Source organism: Epinephelus moara, chromosome 16 (genome assembly GCF_006386435.1).
Source record: "Epinephelus moara isolate mb chromosome 16, YSFRI_EMoa_1.0, whole genome shotgun sequence".
In the NCBI taxonomy this organism is placed as follows: domain Eukaryota; kingdom Metazoa; phylum Chordata; class Actinopteri; order Perciformes; family Serranidae; genus Epinephelus; species Epinephelus moara.
The window spans coordinates 40,268,358-40,288,998 of NC_065521.1; the positions used below are offsets into that span (position 1 = coordinate 40,268,358).

Here is a 20,641-nt window from a genome sequence, read left to right on the forward strand (position 1 = left end):
AAAACATGGGAAAAAAGGGTTCAGGTGGAAAAATACCTAAGTTACCCTTTCATCGTTATCCCTTCACTCAGTTTCCATAACCGCTTAACCGCATAACCGAGTCACCAATCAACCTGCATGTCTTTGGACTGTAGGAGGAAGCTGGAGCACCTGGAGAAAACCCACGCTGACACGGGGAGAACATGCAAACTCAAACCAGGAGCCCTCTTGCTGTGAGGCGACAATGCAAATTACTGCACCATCCCTTTTATTGTTAAATGTGTTTAATATCAAAAGTTGTTCTCATACTACGAGTGGTCCTTGAGTTTTAACTCTTCGGCAAAATGTCAAAAGAGTGGAGAGCGCTCTTCGGTTTCAGTCAACTTGTATGGAGCCTCTTTTTGAGTTTTCCCTTTGAGATGTTAGTGTTTATCACGGCCACACATCTGACACTACTTCTTCAAAAACTCTGGACTCAAGAGCACAAACTCTTTCATGTTTGTTTGTCGCCTGTATTTCCCTGTGAGTAAAGGATCTGGACAGTCTGGACGGTTTGAAGTTCTACACAAAGACAGGTTTTTGACCCTTACTGTCTTTTGTCTGCTCTGAGAATCCATCAGGGCGTTAATGTGCTCACATCTCACCTCCAGGATCCAGTCTGCCACTTGGCCCAGTGCATCTGTTGTGACTGGGGAGGGATTAGACGCGGGCAGCTGTGAAGTGTTTGATTAATCCCCCTAACAACGTCCAGGCGCTGATTTAAGCATTAAAATCAGGTGGAATTAAGTGTTTTTAAGAGATATTAATCCCACTGTTGTCTGCTGTAGATGGTCAGCACATTAGCTTGTGTTTGTGCTGATGTCGGAGCAGCAGTCTGAATGTGCTCTTAGTCCAGTAAAGTGCTGACTGGAGGGACTGGCCTCACTGATGGCGTCGCCCTATGGATGGCGTCAGTCTGTCACCACTTTGGTCCAGACTGAAATATCTTGAAAACTATTAATTGGATTGATATGATTTTCTTACAGACAGTCGTGGTCCCCAGAGGATGAATCCTACTGATTTATTTAATAATTCATAAAGCCTTATTTGCAGCGGGCCCTCGTCTGGCTCCTCTGTACCCCGGGATCAGTGACCATCTGTCAGACAGCTCCGGTCAGCGCTCTCCCTCCAGGCGCTGTGGTTAGAGCCACGGGGAAGGGCTGGGTCACATGTGGGGCCAGTTATTGATCTGTTTTCGCCAGAGCTGTTAGACACTAAGCTCCATGCAGCATCCATCACCGAGGGGCGAGTACTGTAGTAGTAAATAAACAAGGTCAGGGAGTCAAAGCTACATTAAAATCTGCAGGGCATGAAAACACTGTGGTGGTGGTGGTGGTGGTGATGGTTTTCTGTGGGTAGCTTCACTGCAGGACGACCAGTAAGGAGGACAATCAGAGGTGCTTTGAAACTGTAAGATTACTGTATTATCCCCACCTAAACCAGTCTGGTGGTTCTAACGCTGTGTTTTCTTTCCTTCTCCACATGTGATCCCAATGCCTCCATCTCCTCTCAGACCCTCATGCAGGTGAGTACTCCTTCATTTGTTCTCCCGTCTGTGTTTTCGTTTTCCCTTCACACACATCTTTGGTTGAGTGTGTCACAGCGAGGGGAGGGAGCAGTGTAGCTCACAGTGTTAGCGCGGGACATTAACAAAGCCCTTTGAAGTTTCCTTCAAACTGCAGTCAGACTTCAGAAGCCTCGAGGGCAAGCTGAGGAGCATCCTGAATCATTTATACAAAACAATTAGAAACGCAGAGCTCAGTCTGAGCGACCTGTATAGAGACTGTCTGTTACATCACCTATTGTCAGTGGTAGAAGCACATTTACTCAAGTACTGTAACCTTGTACTTGAGTATTTCCGTTTTATGTTAGTTTATACTTCTACAGAGAACGTAAATCAACCAGTGAATTATGATACATTAGTATGGGTTTATGGGCCTTTTCCACCTTTACTTTTGGCCGCACTGAGTCGAGCCATGTGGCGCCAATTTGCATGTCCATTATCAGTTTAGATGCACCGTGCCAGGCCAAGCTGCGCCGAAGCCGGGCCGCCCGCCCTTAAGGTGGTAATGGTCACGTCTCGCCAAACCCCCTAACAAGCTATGTGCGTTGTGAGACTCTCCTCCCCTCTGTCTGCAGAAGACCAGAGAGAAAGCCGTTTTTTAAAAGTCTCTGTGTTCAGCTCTCTGTACGTCTGTAGCTTCTAACTGAATCTCTGTAGTTTGGATTTTAGTTTCTCTCCTGCGTCCTGTTTTTACTTTAGATATCTGCTTTATTTTACTATTTCATGTTTGCTATCCGCCGTAGTAGAAGTTGTGTGAAGTTGCTGCTCGAAAACTCAACATTTCCTTATTTTGCTGCTTCACAATAAAAGTTTTTACGTAACAAAGTAACAGGGGACTTTTACTGTGAAGAATCTACAGGAAATGAAATGTGTTTATCACTTAATTAGCGGAACTTTGTTAGCAGCTTTTCCTGAATTAAGACAAGTGTAATAATACAGCAGGGAGGAAGAGTAAAATATTTAGCGAGCTAGCTTCCCTGATATCTACAGGTAAGTGTGTTCCATAGCTTTGGCTGCATCCCTGATCTTCGTCCGGCTGTTGCTGGAACCTCCAATAAACCAGCAGCAGATGATCGCAGTGTTAACAAGTTACACTGCCAAGGCACCTTAGGTTGAATCCAGATTGGCTGTTGGATTCTGAGTTGTTCTGAAATGGGCCTTTCTGCAAAATGACTACTTTTACTTTTGTACCGGAAGTATGTTTTAATGCTGTTGCTGTTTACATTCTATATGCACAAGATGTACTCTTTCTGACCCTAAAATATTACATAAAAGATTTGAGATATACGATTTATTCATGCACAGAAATGTAGAACATCCTTGTATTTTGTGTTCTTCTCAGAACAGCATGGCCTAGTTTGTTATTCTCTTTACCCTGTTTCTTTTCTTCCTCGTCACATCGAGCATGTGCAATAAGCTGGCTTGTGTAAACTTACACAGGGCAAAGGGGCAGCCTTTACTTTACTGGGTACAAGCAGAGAAAAAAAAGGAAAGAGGCGAGCAGAAAGAGAGTTAAAGTGCTCCAACTGTCAGTACTGCTGGCCGGGCGCACACTGCAGCGAAAAGCATCTAAATGCCAGAGCCATTCATATTTAACGGTAGATTTAATGGAGAAGTCCTGTCCAAAGGCAGCCGGCTCCTCCTGCTGTTCTATATTTCTACGCTCACATCACCAGCGCAGCCCTACATGCTGCCACCCGTGTGCGTCACTGGATTTATTTTTACTGCCTGAAACTCCAGATAGATGTCACAGAGAAAAAACGGTTGGATATTTTTGTCTGTGTGGTGCTTTTTATGATAGACAGCAGCACTCTGCTTCAGGCTGCAGAGCATACAGCAAAACATACACAGATTTAATGAGATTAAGGGCTGCATCTGACAACTGTTTTTATCATTGATGAACTGATTCATGATTTTGTCTGTAAAATAGTGAAAAATTCTCATTGTAATTACAACAAACCCAAAGAGGTGTATTCAAATTACTAATTATATTCAGCCAACACTCCAAAACTGCCAAAGATATTTAGTTTAATGTCATATCAGAAGCATTAATTCACATGTCAGTGGATGAAAACAGCAAATATTTGGCTTTTTTGTTTCAAAATGACTGGAGTGATTTATCCATTATCAAAATACTTGTGGGGTAATTTTTTTGTCCATTGACTAATCATTGCAGCCCTCATAAAATTATGTGATAGCAGTCCAAAAAATGATATTTATGCAGCCATTTGTTCTAAAACTTCCCATGAAATTCCCTGTGGAGAAGCAAATGCTGCCTGAGAAGTTGTTACGCCTCTCTGTGTTTAGGTATTCTCATTATTCAGGAGGGTGCAGCACTGGCTGTGCGGACAAATATAGGTCCTAACACATGTATTCATTAACCTTTTGAAACCCTTTGAAACCCGAGAAGGTTGGCTTGGTTTCTGTCAAAAACATTGAGAAGAAGGGAATAAGCAATGAAAAAACTCCCAAAAATATGCAAGAAATTAGTAAAAACTGACAGAGCTAACTGTGTTAACCAGGGCGGAACCAGAGGGTGGGGGCTACACTGTCGACATTCAGTGGTAACTGTTGCACGAGCGCAGTGCAAAGCGGCAGCGATGAGCAAGACAGTGGGATACACACATGCACTAACATGCACATGCAGCCAAAATGGTGGTCTGTCAGTTTATGCTGCCTTGTTGAAAAATGCTAACAAAGCGCACATAGCCGAATTTTGTAACGTTACCTTTGTTAAATGTTGCTGTTGTCCCTGGCTTCATATGAGTTGAGGAAAAGTCTGCTAGCTGCTAGGCTAATTTATACAATAGAAAACGCCATAGGCTTGTGCTAATAACATTAGCATGTTGTATTTGTGGGTAAAATGTGTCCAGATAAAGACAAGTGTTTGTCTGTGAATGCTGCGAGTTATAGTGAAGCTGACTTGTGAACTTGTGTTTGAATTTGTCTCTATTAAGCCATGTTTAATGTGCATTTAATGTGTTTTTAATGTGTGTTTTTGAATCAACTAAACCAGTGTTTTGGAGGTGTAACTGCAGAGTGATACAGACAAACCACCGCACAAGTATAAATGCTCACAACGGCAAACGTGACATATGTAGGCTGGGGCGTACGGTCCGCCGCACAACTATAAATCCCACTTTAACCAACACATGCACTATCATGCACATGCAGCCCAAACAGTGGTCTGTCAGTTTATGTGGCAATGTTGAAAAATGCTACCAAAGCGTAAATCAAAGTCAAATTGGCCAAAGCGATGGCAGAATCAAGCTTCCCTTTTGAATGACTACAAAGCAGTGAAGGTGTACTTAAAGAACTTGAGGAGCATATTTTGATGACCAATATCCCCTTTAAAATAATGCTTCTACTCCAGAAGCATTCTCTGTTACACCACTGTTCACTCCACGTACACTGTGAGAGCACGCAAAGCTGCTGAGTGGCACATCTCTATAGGTATTACATATGGACAGAATATCAGCTACTACAACACACAGAATGAACGTGACTTCATGCTCTGCTCAGGACGCCGTTTCTCCACCATATCTTTACACAGCAAATGAGTGTCACACACAGAACCTCTAACACATGATGTTTCAGCCCTGGGGCAAACGTCACGTCTCGAGTGCTTTTTTAATTATCCCTGATGCACTTAAACTCAACTCATTAGGGGATTCACAGATCCTTATTAGAGACAACTGTGTCAGAATGAAAGTTTTCTTACGACCATCAGGAGCTTAAGTAGCCTTGATCTGTGTTAACATGTGCTCCCGAGGACCGCTGCTCAATCTCATTATTTAATTTAAGCATTAACTTGAGCCTGTCTGATCGCAGTCACAGTTTGGGCTGTTTGCTGTTTATCTGTGGCAACTTTCCTTCACACTGGCACAATGAATGCATTACAGAAGACTGTGGACTGGTTATTGTCTCTTATGATCAGTGTCTTGTGGTGAGGTGGTCGGTTTTTGTAGCTTGAGGTCGCCCAGGTCTGTTGAGGATTAGTCAAAGACGGCTAAGCAGATGTCAGGCAGGTATGTTGGGGGTGAAGGCGTAAAGCCGGTCTGTGACAGATGAAAGCTTGTAGCGAGAGCTCGTAGTGATAACGAGACACAGAAGGATTCTGCAGAAGATAAATAAACACAAGAGAGCAGGCTGAGTAATCAGCGCGACCAACTGGGCTCCATTTGGCGCTCCGTGGCGATAGCCTTTAGGTCAACGTACGTGGAGCACCAGCACCAGCAGCAGCAGGTGGATGAAGCATCAGGACATGTCGTCTGCATCGTCCTGTGTTTCTGCTGCTTCACACACACACACACACACACAACAACTTGCTTTACTTGCTTCCAAACATTTGGAAGTCTCTTTCCCAGCTTGTTGAATAATTCACAGATGTTCGGTTTCTGTCTGTGTGACGTTGCATCATTAAAAATAGATGGTCTTTGTTGTAGGCTTGAGAGATTGCAGAGTTCCACCCAGTGCACATCTTGTTTCAGTGTTGCCTCCCGTGTTTGGGATGTTGTATCCAAAAACGAGAGGGATCTGACAGCTGAAGGTAAGATGCATCCACCTCTTGCAGATGTGTGTGTTTGCAGGGGTTGCAGTAGAGAGTTAAGTGTCGGTGGTAAATCGAGTCCTGAGTTGTATTTGTTTGGTGAACTGGGCGGCCTGCCAGATAGATTCCCTCTGGGTCAACAGAGGGCTGAAACTCCCACCTTCTGCAGAGAGGGAGGTGTGTTTAGGGAGTTGTAAAACTGAAGCAGACACCAAAGTGTCAAAGCAGCCTGGCAGTCTTTGGGTCAAGAGCAGCAGCTACAGTACAGGGTAGCGTAGTCCAGTGCTCTGCCTCGGCTACACTGGCAGCTGTATGGTAATTAGTCCTAATCCTGAGGCTCACAGGACGGCAGGCAGGTGGCTGTAGCGGAGGACACACATGTCAGTGCTGGAATTACTCAGCGCTCTGCTGCTGCTGCGACACGATGCTGCGCTGTGAGAGAGTGAGGACAGACATGCTTCAGCTCTGAGAGATTTTTCATCATATTTTGTGCTTTTTGATGTTGCTGGAGCGTACCAAACGTCTGAAAATGAAGATCTTTTGCCGGTGGGATCACAGTGTGGTGGGTTGATTCGCATCACGTTGGCTGTTTGTTACTGTAGCGCATGTTCTCATTTGGTTTTCAAAGTATTTATCCTTATTTAAGCAATGGTTATCTCTGACGTTGTGCTTATTTGGAGAGATATGGAGCTGTTGTACAGCAAGAGTAGCTGTCCTGCTGTAACTTAAATATCACTGTCACTTTCTGTCACTTTACTCTCTTTGTGTCTGACTCCCTACTTTCACTCAGGCTCTCATTAAAATCTGAAAATGTGTGCCGGTCCCAGATGTAATGCTCAATGACGTACGCGTGCATGTTAAATAAGCGTTATCTAATGCACACTGGTGGATAGGCGCATAGTAGAATGTGGGAAAAGAGGTTGAATTCCTGCAAAATTTTTAAAGGTTATGAAGATATTACCAGTTTGGTGATGAGTTTAAGACTCTTTATTGCCTCCTGTGTCTTAATTATTTAGTTACATTACTCATCCAGTCTTTTATAGTCAAAATGAATGAATCTTTTGTCTCATTTTAAGGGTTTTTCCGCCTTTTGATTGTGACTTTAGCACAGCAATATAAACTCAATGCTTCACGAAGCTAAAACAAGTTCCTCCGACGTGTGCTGGAATTCACCCCCCTTTTTTGTATGTATACAAGTCGAAATGATGATACAGTGGAGAGAGCAGCGAGTCGTTCTATTATTCAGACATGCAATAAGTAGTTAATGGAGTGCTGGGAGCTGCTGCATGTACACACACCCTGTTACGAAACAAGAGAGTGAATGAAGATCGGTTTTTATTTGGGTCACCCCGGCAGACACTTTCAGATATTCTCGGGTGCTCGTTTTGTATTTTTTACGTCTGATACGTGTCTGCATTTTGAGCATGCAGCCTAAATTGACTCTTTTCTCAGGGCTGCATGCATGTGATGGTGAAATTCAATTTTAGATAAGTTAATGTTCTGTCCGTACTGGATATTATATTACCTCTTAAATGTAGCTCATTAGACGTTCTGTGTCACACTCCACTTCCTTCACATGATCACCGAAAACCCTTCAATTTAGGAGTGACTCTAAGCTCTGATACCTGTGTGCCACTTCCTGTTGTTTGGCATTAAAGTGTTACATGTTATAAGTCATGAAAACGTTGGAGGCTAATTTCCAATTGAATCACACTGTGTTTATGTAATGATGTGCGTCACACTCTCACATCTGTTGAGTTATGAAATGCCCCAGTGTGCCATGCAGGGAGATGGCATGCAGCTCCCATGCATACATGGGCTAACACGTGAATGTTTCTACATGGCCGCACAGTGTATGATGATTTGGTTTGTTAATGGACTGTATGTACAGTACAGTGCACATCCAATGCTACTGGTATTCCAGGAACAGCACGCATGCAGCGCTTTACTGCAGGAAAGGGTTTTATTTCTTGTTATTAAAAGGTTAGACCAACTTCCAGTCAACAATCAGCTGGTGTGTTAACATTTTAGTATGACAGTCAGGGTTAATTTGGGGTCTTATGTGTCTCTTTCTGGTTGCTTTCAGGACTTTTCGTACGACGACTCGAAAGTGGAGTTCAACGTAGATGCTCCTAATGGTGTGGTGATGGAGGGCTACTTGTTCAAGAGGGCCAGCAACGCCTTTAAGACCTGGAACAGGTAACTGAGATGGCAAAAATCTCTCTATCTACTGTAGTATATCACTTAGTGTAGACAGTGAATGAATTGCATAATGTTGTAATGTACCATGTAAGTTGGATAAGGTTATATAGAGTTAGCAACTCTAAAATAAGGGGGAAACTTTCTCATTTACACAATATAAAATAAAATAAGACCTTACTGACTTAAATAATAAATATGTAAAATTGAAGAATTAGGGAGATGTTTGTGGAAAAAGCTAAATTATCAGGGTGTTAAAATGTCTTAAAATGTCTTAAATCCAATTTTATTTTATTTTTATTTTTTTCATTAATATAGAAAAATAAGACTTTATTGATTTGAAATATGCTAAATTAAAAAAATATGGAGACATTTTTGAAAAAAGCTAAAAACAATATACATTACAGCGCTCTAAAGACTTAAAATGTTTTAAATCTGATTTTATTTATTTATTTATTTTTATTTATTCAACAGAAACAGTGCACCGCTACTTAGCTGCACCAGAGTTAGCTACAAGCTCATTTTAATCTGAAGTCCCGGGGCAGGAAACAGAGAATAATGTCTCTGCTAAAAGACACTACTATATAAAAAACACAGTTACAAAATAGAACATATTCATGACACAACTGTGTTAGCAGTAACAACCGCAAGACAATACAACATCAAGTCATCGCAACAACAACAATACAACTTCAACATTAAGATATAGCAATATTTCGTAATGTTAGAGCAAGTGTTTGAGTTCATGTGTGATGGGTACATGATTATAACCATGATTTCATGTTAGATATAAAACAACAAAAATAAAAGTCATTCAGTAGTCTTGAATTTGAATTTGTGAGGTCTGAATTGGCTGAAACATTTTTATCTCATTTTATTTATTCATATTTTAAATTTCTTTTTGTCAAAATGAGTCAAGCTCTCCGGTTTATAAGTCCACATTTCTGATGTTACAAATTTTTTAAACCTTAACCTGAACTGAATACAGTGTGCTTACCTGTCTTACCTGCAAAATGTAGGTTAACCTCACACTCTCTAATAACCATATTTCTGCATAAAACCTACCTCTGCACAGGACCACATGCTGACGTTTATACATACCTGCAATGCTTGAATAAGAAAGATATTATTTGTGCAAAAATCTGAATTAAATTTGGTTAAAAATCATCTTTAAAAAGGTCTTAAAAAGCTTTAAATATAAGTGAGACCTGTAGACACCATGACTATTTAAGTGAATTTTATACATATAAGTTTAAGTATCTGGGTAAAGGTATGCATGATTAAGTAAAACTTTGTTAGTAGCATTTTGTTTGTTTTACATACCCATACTAAATGGGTTTTGTTTTGCGTTTCTGCGTCAAAAATTGCACTTGTTCCCTGAGTCATAACTCAGTGAAATCTGAACACAGACACATGATGCACACATTCATAGATTCAGGCTGACCTACACTTCTTGAGGATGTCTCTATTTCAGATATGAATTCAAATAAACACCAATAAATCTGCATAGAAATCGTAGAAAAAAATGCGCTCCTTGTGCATCCAGATCTTCCTTGAGAATAATCACGTTTTTATCAAATCAAATCAAACTTTATTTGTATAGCACTTTTCATGCATTGAAAATGCAGCACAAAGTGCTATACAGAATAAAAACATACAACAAAAATATTACATACATACTGAAAACCTGCCCCTCCTGAGAGCCAGAGCCTGAGAGACGGGCGGACTCTGGCTATATTCTTAAGATGATAAAAACCTATCTTTGTTACATTTTTTATGTGTGGAATGAAACTAAGCTCAGAGTCAAAAATGACGCCCAGGTTCTTTACACATTGTGAAGGTTTAAAATCTTGTAGTTTTGGTAAAAGTTTCTCTCTCTTGCCTTCAGGACCAATAATTAAAACCTCTGTTTTGTCCTGGTTGAGCTGTAGGAAATTCACTGCCATCCATGACTTGATATCTAAAATACAGTTTAAAAGGGCATCAATTGGCCCTGCGTCATCAGGAGACACGGTGATGTACAGTTGCGTATCATCAGCATAACTATGAAAGCTGATTCCGTGCCTCCTGATGACGTCCCCAAGGGGAAGCATATATAGATTAAAAAGAAGTGGACCTAAAATTGACCCCTGGGGCACCCCACACCTAATTTCATGCTTTCTGGAGGAACATGTATCCATACTTACAAAGAAACAACGATCTGTGAGATAAGAGCTGAACCAGTTAAAAACAGTACCAGAGAGGCCCACCAGGTTTCTGAGTCTGTTTAATAAAATGTGGTGGTCTACTGTATCAAAGGCGGCGCTTAGATCCAGTAGTACCAAGACTGTGAGTTTTTGTGAATCTGCATTCTACCTGATACAATTTAAAATTTAAGTTTGCTTCAATATGAAAGTAATTCAGTGATAGCTGCCTGTACATCCATGGGCTAGGTAGTTAGTTAGTTAGTTAGTTTTGGTGGTGTAATATACTTCCTGTTGACGAGTTGGGGGCTAAAAACTCTCCCTATACAGTGATAATACCATTGTATGAAATTTGTTATTATAGAAATGGAAATGATAGCATGGTATAGAATATGATATAATGATATAGACATAGAATTTTACATCACTTCAGTATAGTAGTGATGTCATTATATATTGATATATTTAATATGTATAAAATTGTGTCATAAGCCAGATTTGTGGGCCTGTTTCTGTCCCTGTGTGGCAGGTTCAGGAGGTTAGTGAGGCCGTGATGTGAAGCAATATCATAAATTCATCATCTCACATGGTCACGATATTGCATTACCAGGAGCGAAACCCATTCCACTCAGTGTTTGTGATTTGTGTGCTGACCCTTAAAGATCATAAAGATATCCATCTGATATAAGTTATTTATCTGTCTCTCTCTCTAGGCGGTGGTTTTCCATACAGAACAGTCAGCTGGTCTATCAGAAGAAGCTCAAGGCAAGTCCATATATCCTGGAGCTATCAGCTTCCCCGGGGTAAAGTGGGCTCTAAGAGGTTAAGTGCAACCTTAATGGGGGAATGTTTTTTACCGTTATGGTGATCTTCACTGAAATCCATCATCACTCACCCGAATGAGTGTTTGTGAGTCAGGAGATCAGTGCTGATATCTGAGCGCTGAATCTGGAGCCCACAGCGCGGCTTTCAGGTCATTTTAAATTCTCTGCTTGACATCAGTGTGTGTGAATATCTCATGGTTAGGTACTCCGAGGCTGCCAGCTGCCAGGAGGAGAAAAGCCTTATCAAGGAGGAACAGCTGTTTTGTGTTTGTGCTGTGTTTGATAAGCAGAGAAATGATAAGTTGTTTGTGTGTTGGCAGGATTCTCTGACGGTGGTGGTGGAAGACCTGCGGCTGTGCTCTGTGAAACCGTGTGAGGACATCGAGAGGAGGTTCTGCTTCGAGGTCGTCTCGCCCTCCAAGTAAGACTTTACTAACTGGGGGTATTAACGTGTAGTTTGGTTCTGACCCAGAATGAATTTTAATATCTGCGTTGATCCTCTGACTTTTCATCAGCGCCATCATCAGGTCGAACTTTTAAATCGTCCAATAATTTATCATTTTTGATCAAAGACCTGCAAAACTAAAACATCCCCATCAGCCTCCACTGTACTTTGTGTTTAGCACTAATTAGCAATTGTTAGCATGCTAACACGTTCAACTAGATGATGAACATGGTGAACATTATACCTGCTAAATATCAGCACGTTTTGTTTTGGGGTTTTTTTAGTTTTTTATTTGAACAAGTAATTTGCAAACATAAGGCAAATATCAAATAATCTTCCAGGGTGCACTGGACACAACATCAGAGATACAAAACACAAAGACAACAAACAAAACAAAAAAGACACAAGACAGAATAAATTTAGCTAAATAAACTTTAAATCAACCATAAATCAATAATTATTGAACATAATATAAACAAAAACTACAAGACATAGTAAGGCTGAATAAGTGATTTTAAATATTCACTGTCCGGTGGATTGCCCTTTCCGGGTTGGGGGAAGAGTTACTGCCTCAAGCGAGGGAGTTCAAGTATCTCTGGGTCTTATTCACGAGTGAGGGTAGAATGGAGCGTGAGATGGATTGGCGGTTTGGTGCAGCTTCTGAAGTGATGCGGGCGCTGCGCCGGTGCGTCGTGGTGAAGAGGGAGCTGAGCCAGAAGGCAAAGCTTTCGATTTACTGGTCCATCTACGTCCCAACCCTCACCTGTGGTCATGAGCTCTGGGTAGCGACTGAAAGAATGAGGTCGCAGATACAAGCAGCGGAAATGAGTTTCCTCCGTGAGGTGTCTGGGCTCAGCCTTAGAGATAGGGTGAGGAGCTCGGACATCCGGAGGGAGCTCGGAGTAGAGCCGCTGCTCCTTCACGTTGGAAGGGGTCAGTTGAGGTGGTTCGGGCATCTGATCAGGATCCTCCTGGGCGCCTCCTGTTAGAGGTGTTCCAGCACGTCCCACTGGTAGGAGGCCCCGAGGCAGACCCAGAACATGCTGGAGGGATTACATATCTCATCTGGCCTGGGAACGCCTTGGGGTCCCCCAGGAGGAGCTGGAAAGAGTTGCTAGGGAGAGGGATGTCTGGGGCGCTTTGCTGATAAGCGAACGAAAATGGATAATGATTGGTCAAATAGATATAAAATAAGATATCAGCACGTTAGCATTGTCATTGTGAGCATGTTAGCGCAACTACTCTGAAAGAATCAGATCTGTGTCACAGGAGAGGAGATTTGGGCCACATTAGCTTGTAATGAGAACATATCCTAAGTACAGCCTCACAGAGCTGCTAGTTTGGTTGTTGATGCCTGTTTTTCTTTGATTAGAATTAGAATTAGCGAATTAGCATTAACGTTTACAGATCTGTACATAAGGTACGTCACGATTTATGATACTAATACAGCTTTGATTGTCTGTTTTACAGGAGCTGTATGCTTCAGGCTGAGTCTGAGAAGCTGAGACAAGCGTGGATTCAGGCGGTTCAAGCTAGCATCGCTTCAGCCTACAGAGAGAGCCCAGACACCTACTACATAGAGGTAAGTCACAGGTAGAAATATGTGTTAGAGTTTGTGTAGGAGATTTTATTTCACTTAAGTATGAGTTACTAGTTACTAGAATATTTCCATTTTATGTTATTTTATACTTTTACATTTTAGAGGAAAATATTGTACCTTTTACTGCCTTTTTTTGCAGATTAAATTTCACACCTAAAATTAAATATATGCTCCTAAAATGCTGCATTGTTATAGATTAAATATAAAATTAGCTTCACCAAGATAAGGCACAACATTAAAGTAACAGTTTGGCGTTTAAGATGAGAAAGTCATACCAGTCTTTAATCTGTATCGTAGATATAAAACTACAACCAGCAGATAGTTAGCTTAGTTTAGCTTAGCTTAGCTTAGCATAAAGACTAGAAACAGGTGGAAACAGCGAGCCTGGCTCTGTCTGAAGGTAAAACAAATCCAGCGATTAAAAAGTCTGAAGCTAAATTTATAGTATAACTTCATATATTTTTTAATGTCTTTTGATATGTAATTTATTGTGATGCTAATGAATGGCTAATTTTTTATGTTTATGTTTAGCATCTGGACAGAACGGCCTCTCCATCCACAAGCAGTATCGACTCAGCCAGCGAGCCGCGGGAGCGCAGCGTCCGAGGGGAGACCATCCTGCAGCGGATCCAGTGTCTGCCGGGGAACGAGCAGTGCTGTGACTGCGGCCAGGCTGACCCTCGCTGGGCCTCGATCAACCTGGGCATCCTGCTGTGTATCGAGTGCTCCGGCATCCACAGGTAGAGACTAGAAAGACTTTTTCCCAAAAAATATTTGAGATTTTGGGGTGAACTGTCCCTTTAAAGTAAAGTAACAATCAGAAGAAAAGGCATTTTTGAGTGGAGGGGACTTAAAGTAAAAGATCTGAATATTTCTTTCACCTCTGCCAGTGTTGCTGTGTGTGTACTGGCACTGCAGACAGGAAGTGGTGCCAACTGTCTGTTACTTTGGCCTTACTTTGTGCTGTTAAAGGCGCCGAGCACGCTCTGCCACACACACACACACACTGCTGAAAGGATTAAAGTGTGTTGCGTATTGGATCAGTCTCTGACCGAGAGTTTTCATTGAGGGAGGCGAAGTGAGAAGATAAAGACGAGCCGCAGTGCTGAGACACACACAGTGAACGAGCCATTGAATCGTTTAATTCAGTGTCAGATCCTGGTGAACATGATGTAATGCTGTTGAGCGAAGGCATCACACTGCAGATAAACACGTCCTCTCATCATCCGGAGCTCATGTTCTGTTACATCACGCAGGTTTGTTTTCAAGCTCCCGGCTGGAATAAAATATCCCTCAGGAGCTGTGTGTGTGATTTTGAAGTTGCAATTATGACTGCTGATGTAATCACAATCCTCATCCGCGTGTGTGTGTATTTGTGTGTGTGTGACCACCTGTTGAATATTCATGCTCCTTTGCGGGACTTGTCCTCTCACAGTGGGATCAGACATCTTGTTACAATGCAGGGCGACAGGCGAAAAGGAGAAACACAGTATCGGTGTGTGTTTTTTTCTCTACTGTGCCTCGGTTGCCTGGATACCAGACAGCTTCATCGGTGGAACGTAGTGATTTGCATGACATTAGGAGCGGCTTCTCTCATTTCCCTCAGGATGAAACTCTTGTGATGTTAGATCCTTGCAGCTATTCAGACCAGGTCACCACACAACTGCAGCGTATGATTCATTTGTAAAACTTTCCTTTTGAAAGAATATAAACTCCTCTTGTTTCCTGGTGCTGGGCGCCATCTGTCGTCCTTATAACAAAGTGAATTTCCATACTTTCACCTCTAAATTGTTAAACTACAGAACATGAACTTAAAATATGTTTCTTGTTGCAGGAGTCTCGGAGTTCACTGTTCGAAGGTTCGCTCACTCACACTGGACTCATGGGAACCAGAATTATTAAAGGTACAGTTTGTCTCAGCAGGGTCCTTATTTGCATATGAAGCTACAGCCAGAAGACAGTTAGCTTAGCTTAGCTTAGCTTAGCATGCAGACTGGAAGCAGGGTGAAACAGTTAGCATTCTCAGTCATCCAGGTCATGGTAATCTTAAGTGCTGTATCATAAGCAACTGGACTTGCTTGAGTTTCTTAAAGACTCCAGCGTGTTCTGGTTTACCCCAGGGCCTCTTACCAGTGGGACGTTCTTGGAAACTCTTTCGCCTAGACACTCTTCTAGAAACTCTTTCTGTTATTCTCTGATCTAAAGCGGCTTCAGAATTCCACACATCTGCCACACTGGCGGATAAATGTTTGTATGAAAATAGTCATATCATTGTGCAGAATTGTGTAAATTTGCAGGAAAGCCCAATCAGTCTTTTGTCAGCATTGGCAGTATAAAACCAAAATCGGGGAGTGCGGCAAAATGCCGCCTGCCTACTTTTGTTCCTACAGAATGCACCTTTTTTGGGGCAATGGGGGGCGTGAGCAAGTAACAAAACGTGTAGCTCAGCGTGTGACGTGAACAGTGACGTGGGAGGGAAGCTGCAGCTGGTCAGTCCTTCGGTGATTCTCTCGTAAGTCGGCGCGTTCTTCACCGTTCCCGTCATCTGACGGTTAATGGCCTCTTCGTTTGCGAGGACAAGGAGGGCGCGCAATGCTTTGTCTCCTCAGTTGCTCATCTTTACATTATCTGTCAGGTTTGTGTTTCCCTCTTGCTACTAGCTGCTCGCTAATTCCTGCTATCAGCTGTTTCCTGTTTATCCACCGCCAGTGGCTCGCACATGCGGCGTCATCAACAGCTCCTCCCACAAGTCATCAACAGCCCCTCCCGTTGTGGAAGGCCACCTCGGTCTGTTTAAACTGAAAGGGTTCCACCAATATGACTACCCTACGAGGCGGAAAATTGGGCACCTCGGATCAACTCGCCAATCTGTGTGTCTAAACGCTCGCAGCTTGCCGGCAAAACGGCCCAACATTCGCAGAAAATCTGGCAGTGTAAAAGGGGCTTAAGTTTGGTATTATTTACAGTCACACTGCTTCTGCCCTGTGCTGTCTGTCCGTGTCCGAGTTTGACGCTCAGAAACCAGGACTTTATGTTGCATTCAGGTGCGCTAGCGTTGCCAGGTGGGAAATGTAGGATTATCATACCAGAGACTCAAAATTATCGTATTTTGAGGGAAATTATCATACACCCGTCATAACCAAAATAACAAGCCTAATGATGCGCTACAGGCAGTCTACAGGCAGGTAGTCTCGTCTAGTCTAGCATCTCGTGGGGCGGGCACAGCTGACCATTCAGCTAATCATGCTCATTCTGAGACAAATGTCACCCGTATCTCACGCTAAGCAAAGCGCGATTGGCTGGAAACATGTCACATGCGAACAGATGCCTTCAGGGTTCACAAAAAAACTCTGGCATACTCGTTACAACCACACATTCACGAAATGATCAAATTATCGTACATTTTTGGGATTATTGATCGTACATCATACAGAGGGCCAAATTATCGTACAAATACGATCATTATCGTACACCTGGCAACGCTGAGGTGTTGATGTTGGCACTGTACTTGTTAAAGCAGAAAGACAAAGGAAGTTTATAACTAATAGGCACACTTCAATATTTGGTTATTTATCACAAATCATATTGTCATCGCAATATTGAACAGTGCTATCACACATCACAGATTTTCCTCACATCGTGCAGCAGGTGTACTGATGGACAGATTTTTTAACCTCCGTACAGAGCCAGGCAGCTTTTTCCTCTTTTTCCCAGTCCTAATGCTAAGAAACGTCTTCTTGTGTTAGCTCCAGAGTTAATGGGACAGATGTGAGAGTTGTATCGATCTCCTCCTCTAACTCAACAAAAATGTCATGTCTGTTGACTTTGTAGTTGATGTGTGAGCTTGGAAACAGCGTCATCAACCACATCTATGAAGGTTCATACCAAGAACAAGGTCTAAAGAAACCGTTACCGTCCAGTTCAAGGTAAGAATTCATTAAATACAGCCGATCAAATTAAATCTGTTACTTTTGAGCTAGTCTCTGATTTGTTGTGTGGTCCGTTTCAGGCAGGAGAAGGAGGCCTGGATTAAAGCAAAGTATGTAGAGAAGAAATTCCTGAAGAAGCTGGGCTCCACGGAGATACTCATCAACGGAGAGAGGAAGTCGGAGCGGCGGTGGAGCGTGAAGAAGTGTCGGAGGCACAACAGCGCCACCACCGTACCAAAAACACGGCGAAGATACCGACAAGAGCCTGGAAGCATCTCCCCGTCGACCCTCTCCGCAGGTACTTCAGCGGATCTCTGTCTGAAAGGATTGTTTGCATTGTTTGTGCTTCTAATGTCTTACCATTACACTAAAGTGACAGACCGCAGCGTCTGATTTTCTCACAAATATAAGAGCATGTATGACTTTCTCTGTGTTATTGAAGGACAGAAGTCAGAGGGTTTAAAAGACAGGTAGAGTGGTGTATCATCTGCAAAGCTATGAGAAGAGATGTGATGATGTATTATCTGTCCCAGGGGTGGCATGTACAGGGTGAACCGAACGTTTGGTTTTGTTCTGTTCTAAGAAAAGACTTTTCTCTGGTTTTCTCACAACATGCTTTCACCTGTGTTTCTCTCACAGCAGCTGCTAAGTTCAGACGAGACTCCCTGTTCTGTCCCGATGAGCTGGACTCTCTCTTCTCCTACTTTGACACAGGATCTGGGCCTCGAAGTAAGCGGCTCACTATTTTGACAGTCTGTTCCAAATAATTGGCAATGAACTTCACAGGTGACTCCAAGATACCCAGGGCTTTGACTATGAGACTATCACATGCTTGAAACTTGTGTTTGTGTACCAGACTATGGTGTGTTTGCACTTGTTGGCATGGTTCTGTGCCATTTAAAGAATACTGATGAGCCAGAAAGAGACAGCGGTGACTAATGTGTCCATGTTCTGGCATCTCCCGGTCCGGCAGGCTTAAGCAGTGACAGCGGGTTGGGAGGCAGCACAGATGGCAGCACGGACATCCTGGTGTTTGGCTCAGTTGTGGACAGCGTCACAGAGGGTGAGTCCAGAGGAGGTGTAACAGATGGTCTCTTAGCTGTTACGCACAGTGTAAATTTAATTTGCTTCCTTTAATGCAAGTACACACTTGCTTCTCTCTGTGACACACATTTTGTGTATCATTTGTTGCTTATACATGAGTCTCCTCTTCTTGTCCTCAGAGTGTGAGGTGTCAGAGGACTCGAGCGGTGAAGCTGAGTTGGAGGCTGAGCCGGAGACGTCAGACCCGGAGGACATCAGGGACCTTCATCCCGGAGCGCTGCTTTTCAAAGCCTCGAAAGCCCGCAACCTGCCCGTCATGGCTGAAGCACTGGCTCATGGGGCAGATGTCAATTTGGTCAACGATGAGGACGAAGGAAAGACGCCCCTCATACAGGCCGTAATCGGGGTGAGTCAGTTGACTGCAGTACCAGAAATGAGTCATATAGGAAGAACCATGTTAATGCATCTCTAATGTTTTATTCATAGAACAAAACAGTTGTCCTCTGAGGGTCTGGATGAGCTTTGTCAAGTCTGTGAAAATAATTCTGATGATGTCATAGCGATGAAGTATGAAGGTTATTTCATCTCGGGTTCAGAGACTTCAAAATTTAAATGGATAGCCTGTGTTACAAATTGAAAGGGAGCATGGAGGTCGAAGTTCGTTGGCATTTACCAGTTCCACAGAATCTTTTTGGAGAGTGTCTTTGGAGCTTGACCCATGTTAGAGACCAAAGGCAGGATATTGTACCATTTTAAAAAAAAACTCTGTCTCTTGCTATTCACTGCTTTATGGAAGTACAGTACTTAATAACTGGAGTACTGCGTTTAATTAAATACCTCATGCAAATTTTGTTGTCAAAGTGATCAAAACTATTTGGTGTAACACTACATTCTTATTGTAAGATAGGATACTTTTATTTTACCTTTTTATCTCAAAAAACAAGTTACACTGTGACTGAAAAATATATTTATTTAGTGCCAATAGCGGCCATTTTTAGGTTTAGTCTCCTCATCTGGAGGGATGCCAAAGAGCCAAAGAGACCAACCTGAAAACCGCAACACTGGTTTTCAAGTGTCCATCCATGTCATTCTGGTGAATGCTATATCTCCGAACATCTTGAGGAAGTTTCTTTACTTCAGTCGGGACCTCTTTAGTCAAATAAAACTTTATTTCAATTTGCAGTATTATATTTGGTGGTATGGCTCTGTTCTGGGGCCTCTCTGCCTTTCCTCGGCCTACGCAGACAGCCTGAAGCGGAGAGAGCAGACCTCTCTGCCCTTCCATGCGCCTACATGGAAGAGCGACCTCTCTGCCCTTCCATGCGCCTACATGGAAGAGCAGCAGCAAAGACCCCCCAGGAACAGAACACAGCAGCATCAATGACAAACAGAAATTACATTGATAAGTCAGACACAGCATGAAAAGGAGGAGCTGGGTTGGAGGCAGGTTCCAAAGCAGCTTGCAGAGGAAGCAGCAACAGTAGGCAGGCCAGAGCAGCTTAAATAGGGTGCCCTGAATGAGATATGCCAATTGGTTGCATAGAAAGGAATCATGTGATCTTCAGTATCAGCTGACTCCCTTCCATCAATCAGCTGCTCCATCAGTTGATTGGGCTGTTTGAGATTAGCTGATGTAGCTGGGATGTGAGCTGAGCTTGACATCATATCCTGCCTGAACTAACGCTATGCTCAATTTTGGCACAAAGGTCGACTTGGACTCAAAAATTAACTGATTAGGATTTGCTGGTCAAAGGTCATTGTGACCTCACGATACACATTTTTGGCCATAACTCAAGAATTCATTTCAGTGATGACATTTTATATCCAAAAGGTCAACTTTATTGTGACATCATAAGGTTCTGGCCAAAAAAAAAAAAAAAAAAAAAAAACACCTTTCTGGGCGTTATTCAATGTCATAACTATTTGCAGGTGAAGCACACCTGTACTGCTGTCAAGCAAACTTGTACTGTTACTTTATTTTAGGGTTCGTTGATCGCCTGCGAGTTCCTGCTCCAGAACGCTGCTGACGTCAACCAGAGGGACGCCAGAGGGAGGGGCCCCCTGCATCACGCCACATATCTGGGACACACGGGGTGAGTCATGAAGCAGAGCGTTAAGTACTCACTGCGGACTGCATTCGTAGCACTTCTAACCACAGCTCAAAAAGTTTGCATTTCAATAAAACATGCTCTGGTGGCTACACAATAGGCTTACTGGCAAGAAAAGTCATACAAACTAGGGATGCACGATAATATCAGCACGTCATTGATATCAGCCAATATCGGC

The 20,641-nt window shown here is 42.7% G+C and overlaps 1 protein-coding gene across 4 annotated transcripts in view; it reads left to right on the forward strand.

The window, feature by feature from the left end:
- The window catches only part of acap3a (ArfGAP with coiled-coil, ankyrin repeat and PH domains 3a), a 113,093-nt gene that overhangs the window by 81,600 nt on the left and 10,852 nt on the right, over positions 1-20,641 (forward strand). Inside the window, exons 10-22 of one of the 4 annotated variants that reach the window (XM_050064833.1) lie at positions 1,532-1,543; positions 8,218-8,330; positions 11,227-11,278; positions 11,658-11,758; positions 13,253-13,364; positions 13,914-14,122; positions 15,217-15,286; positions 17,214-17,308; positions 17,392-17,609; positions 17,951-18,040; positions 18,285-18,374; positions 18,535-18,761; positions 20,339-20,448. In XM_050064833.1, coding sequence (XP_049920790.1) covers positions 1,532-1,543; positions 8,218-8,330; positions 11,227-11,278; positions 11,658-11,758; positions 13,253-13,364; positions 13,914-14,122; positions 15,217-15,286; positions 17,214-17,308; positions 17,392-17,609; positions 17,951-18,040; positions 18,285-18,374; positions 18,535-18,761; positions 20,339-20,448 — 1,499 coding nt within the window. Of the gene's footprint in view, positions 1-1,531; positions 1,544-8,217; positions 8,331-11,226; positions 11,279-11,657; positions 11,759-13,252; positions 13,365-13,913; positions 14,123-15,216; positions 15,287-17,213; positions 17,309-17,391; positions 17,610-17,950; positions 18,041-18,275; positions 18,375-18,534; positions 18,762-20,338; positions 20,449-20,641 lie in introns of all 4 variants that reach the window. The other 3 variants (XM_050064832.1, XM_050064834.1, XM_050064831.1) reach the window with 3 other exon arrangements.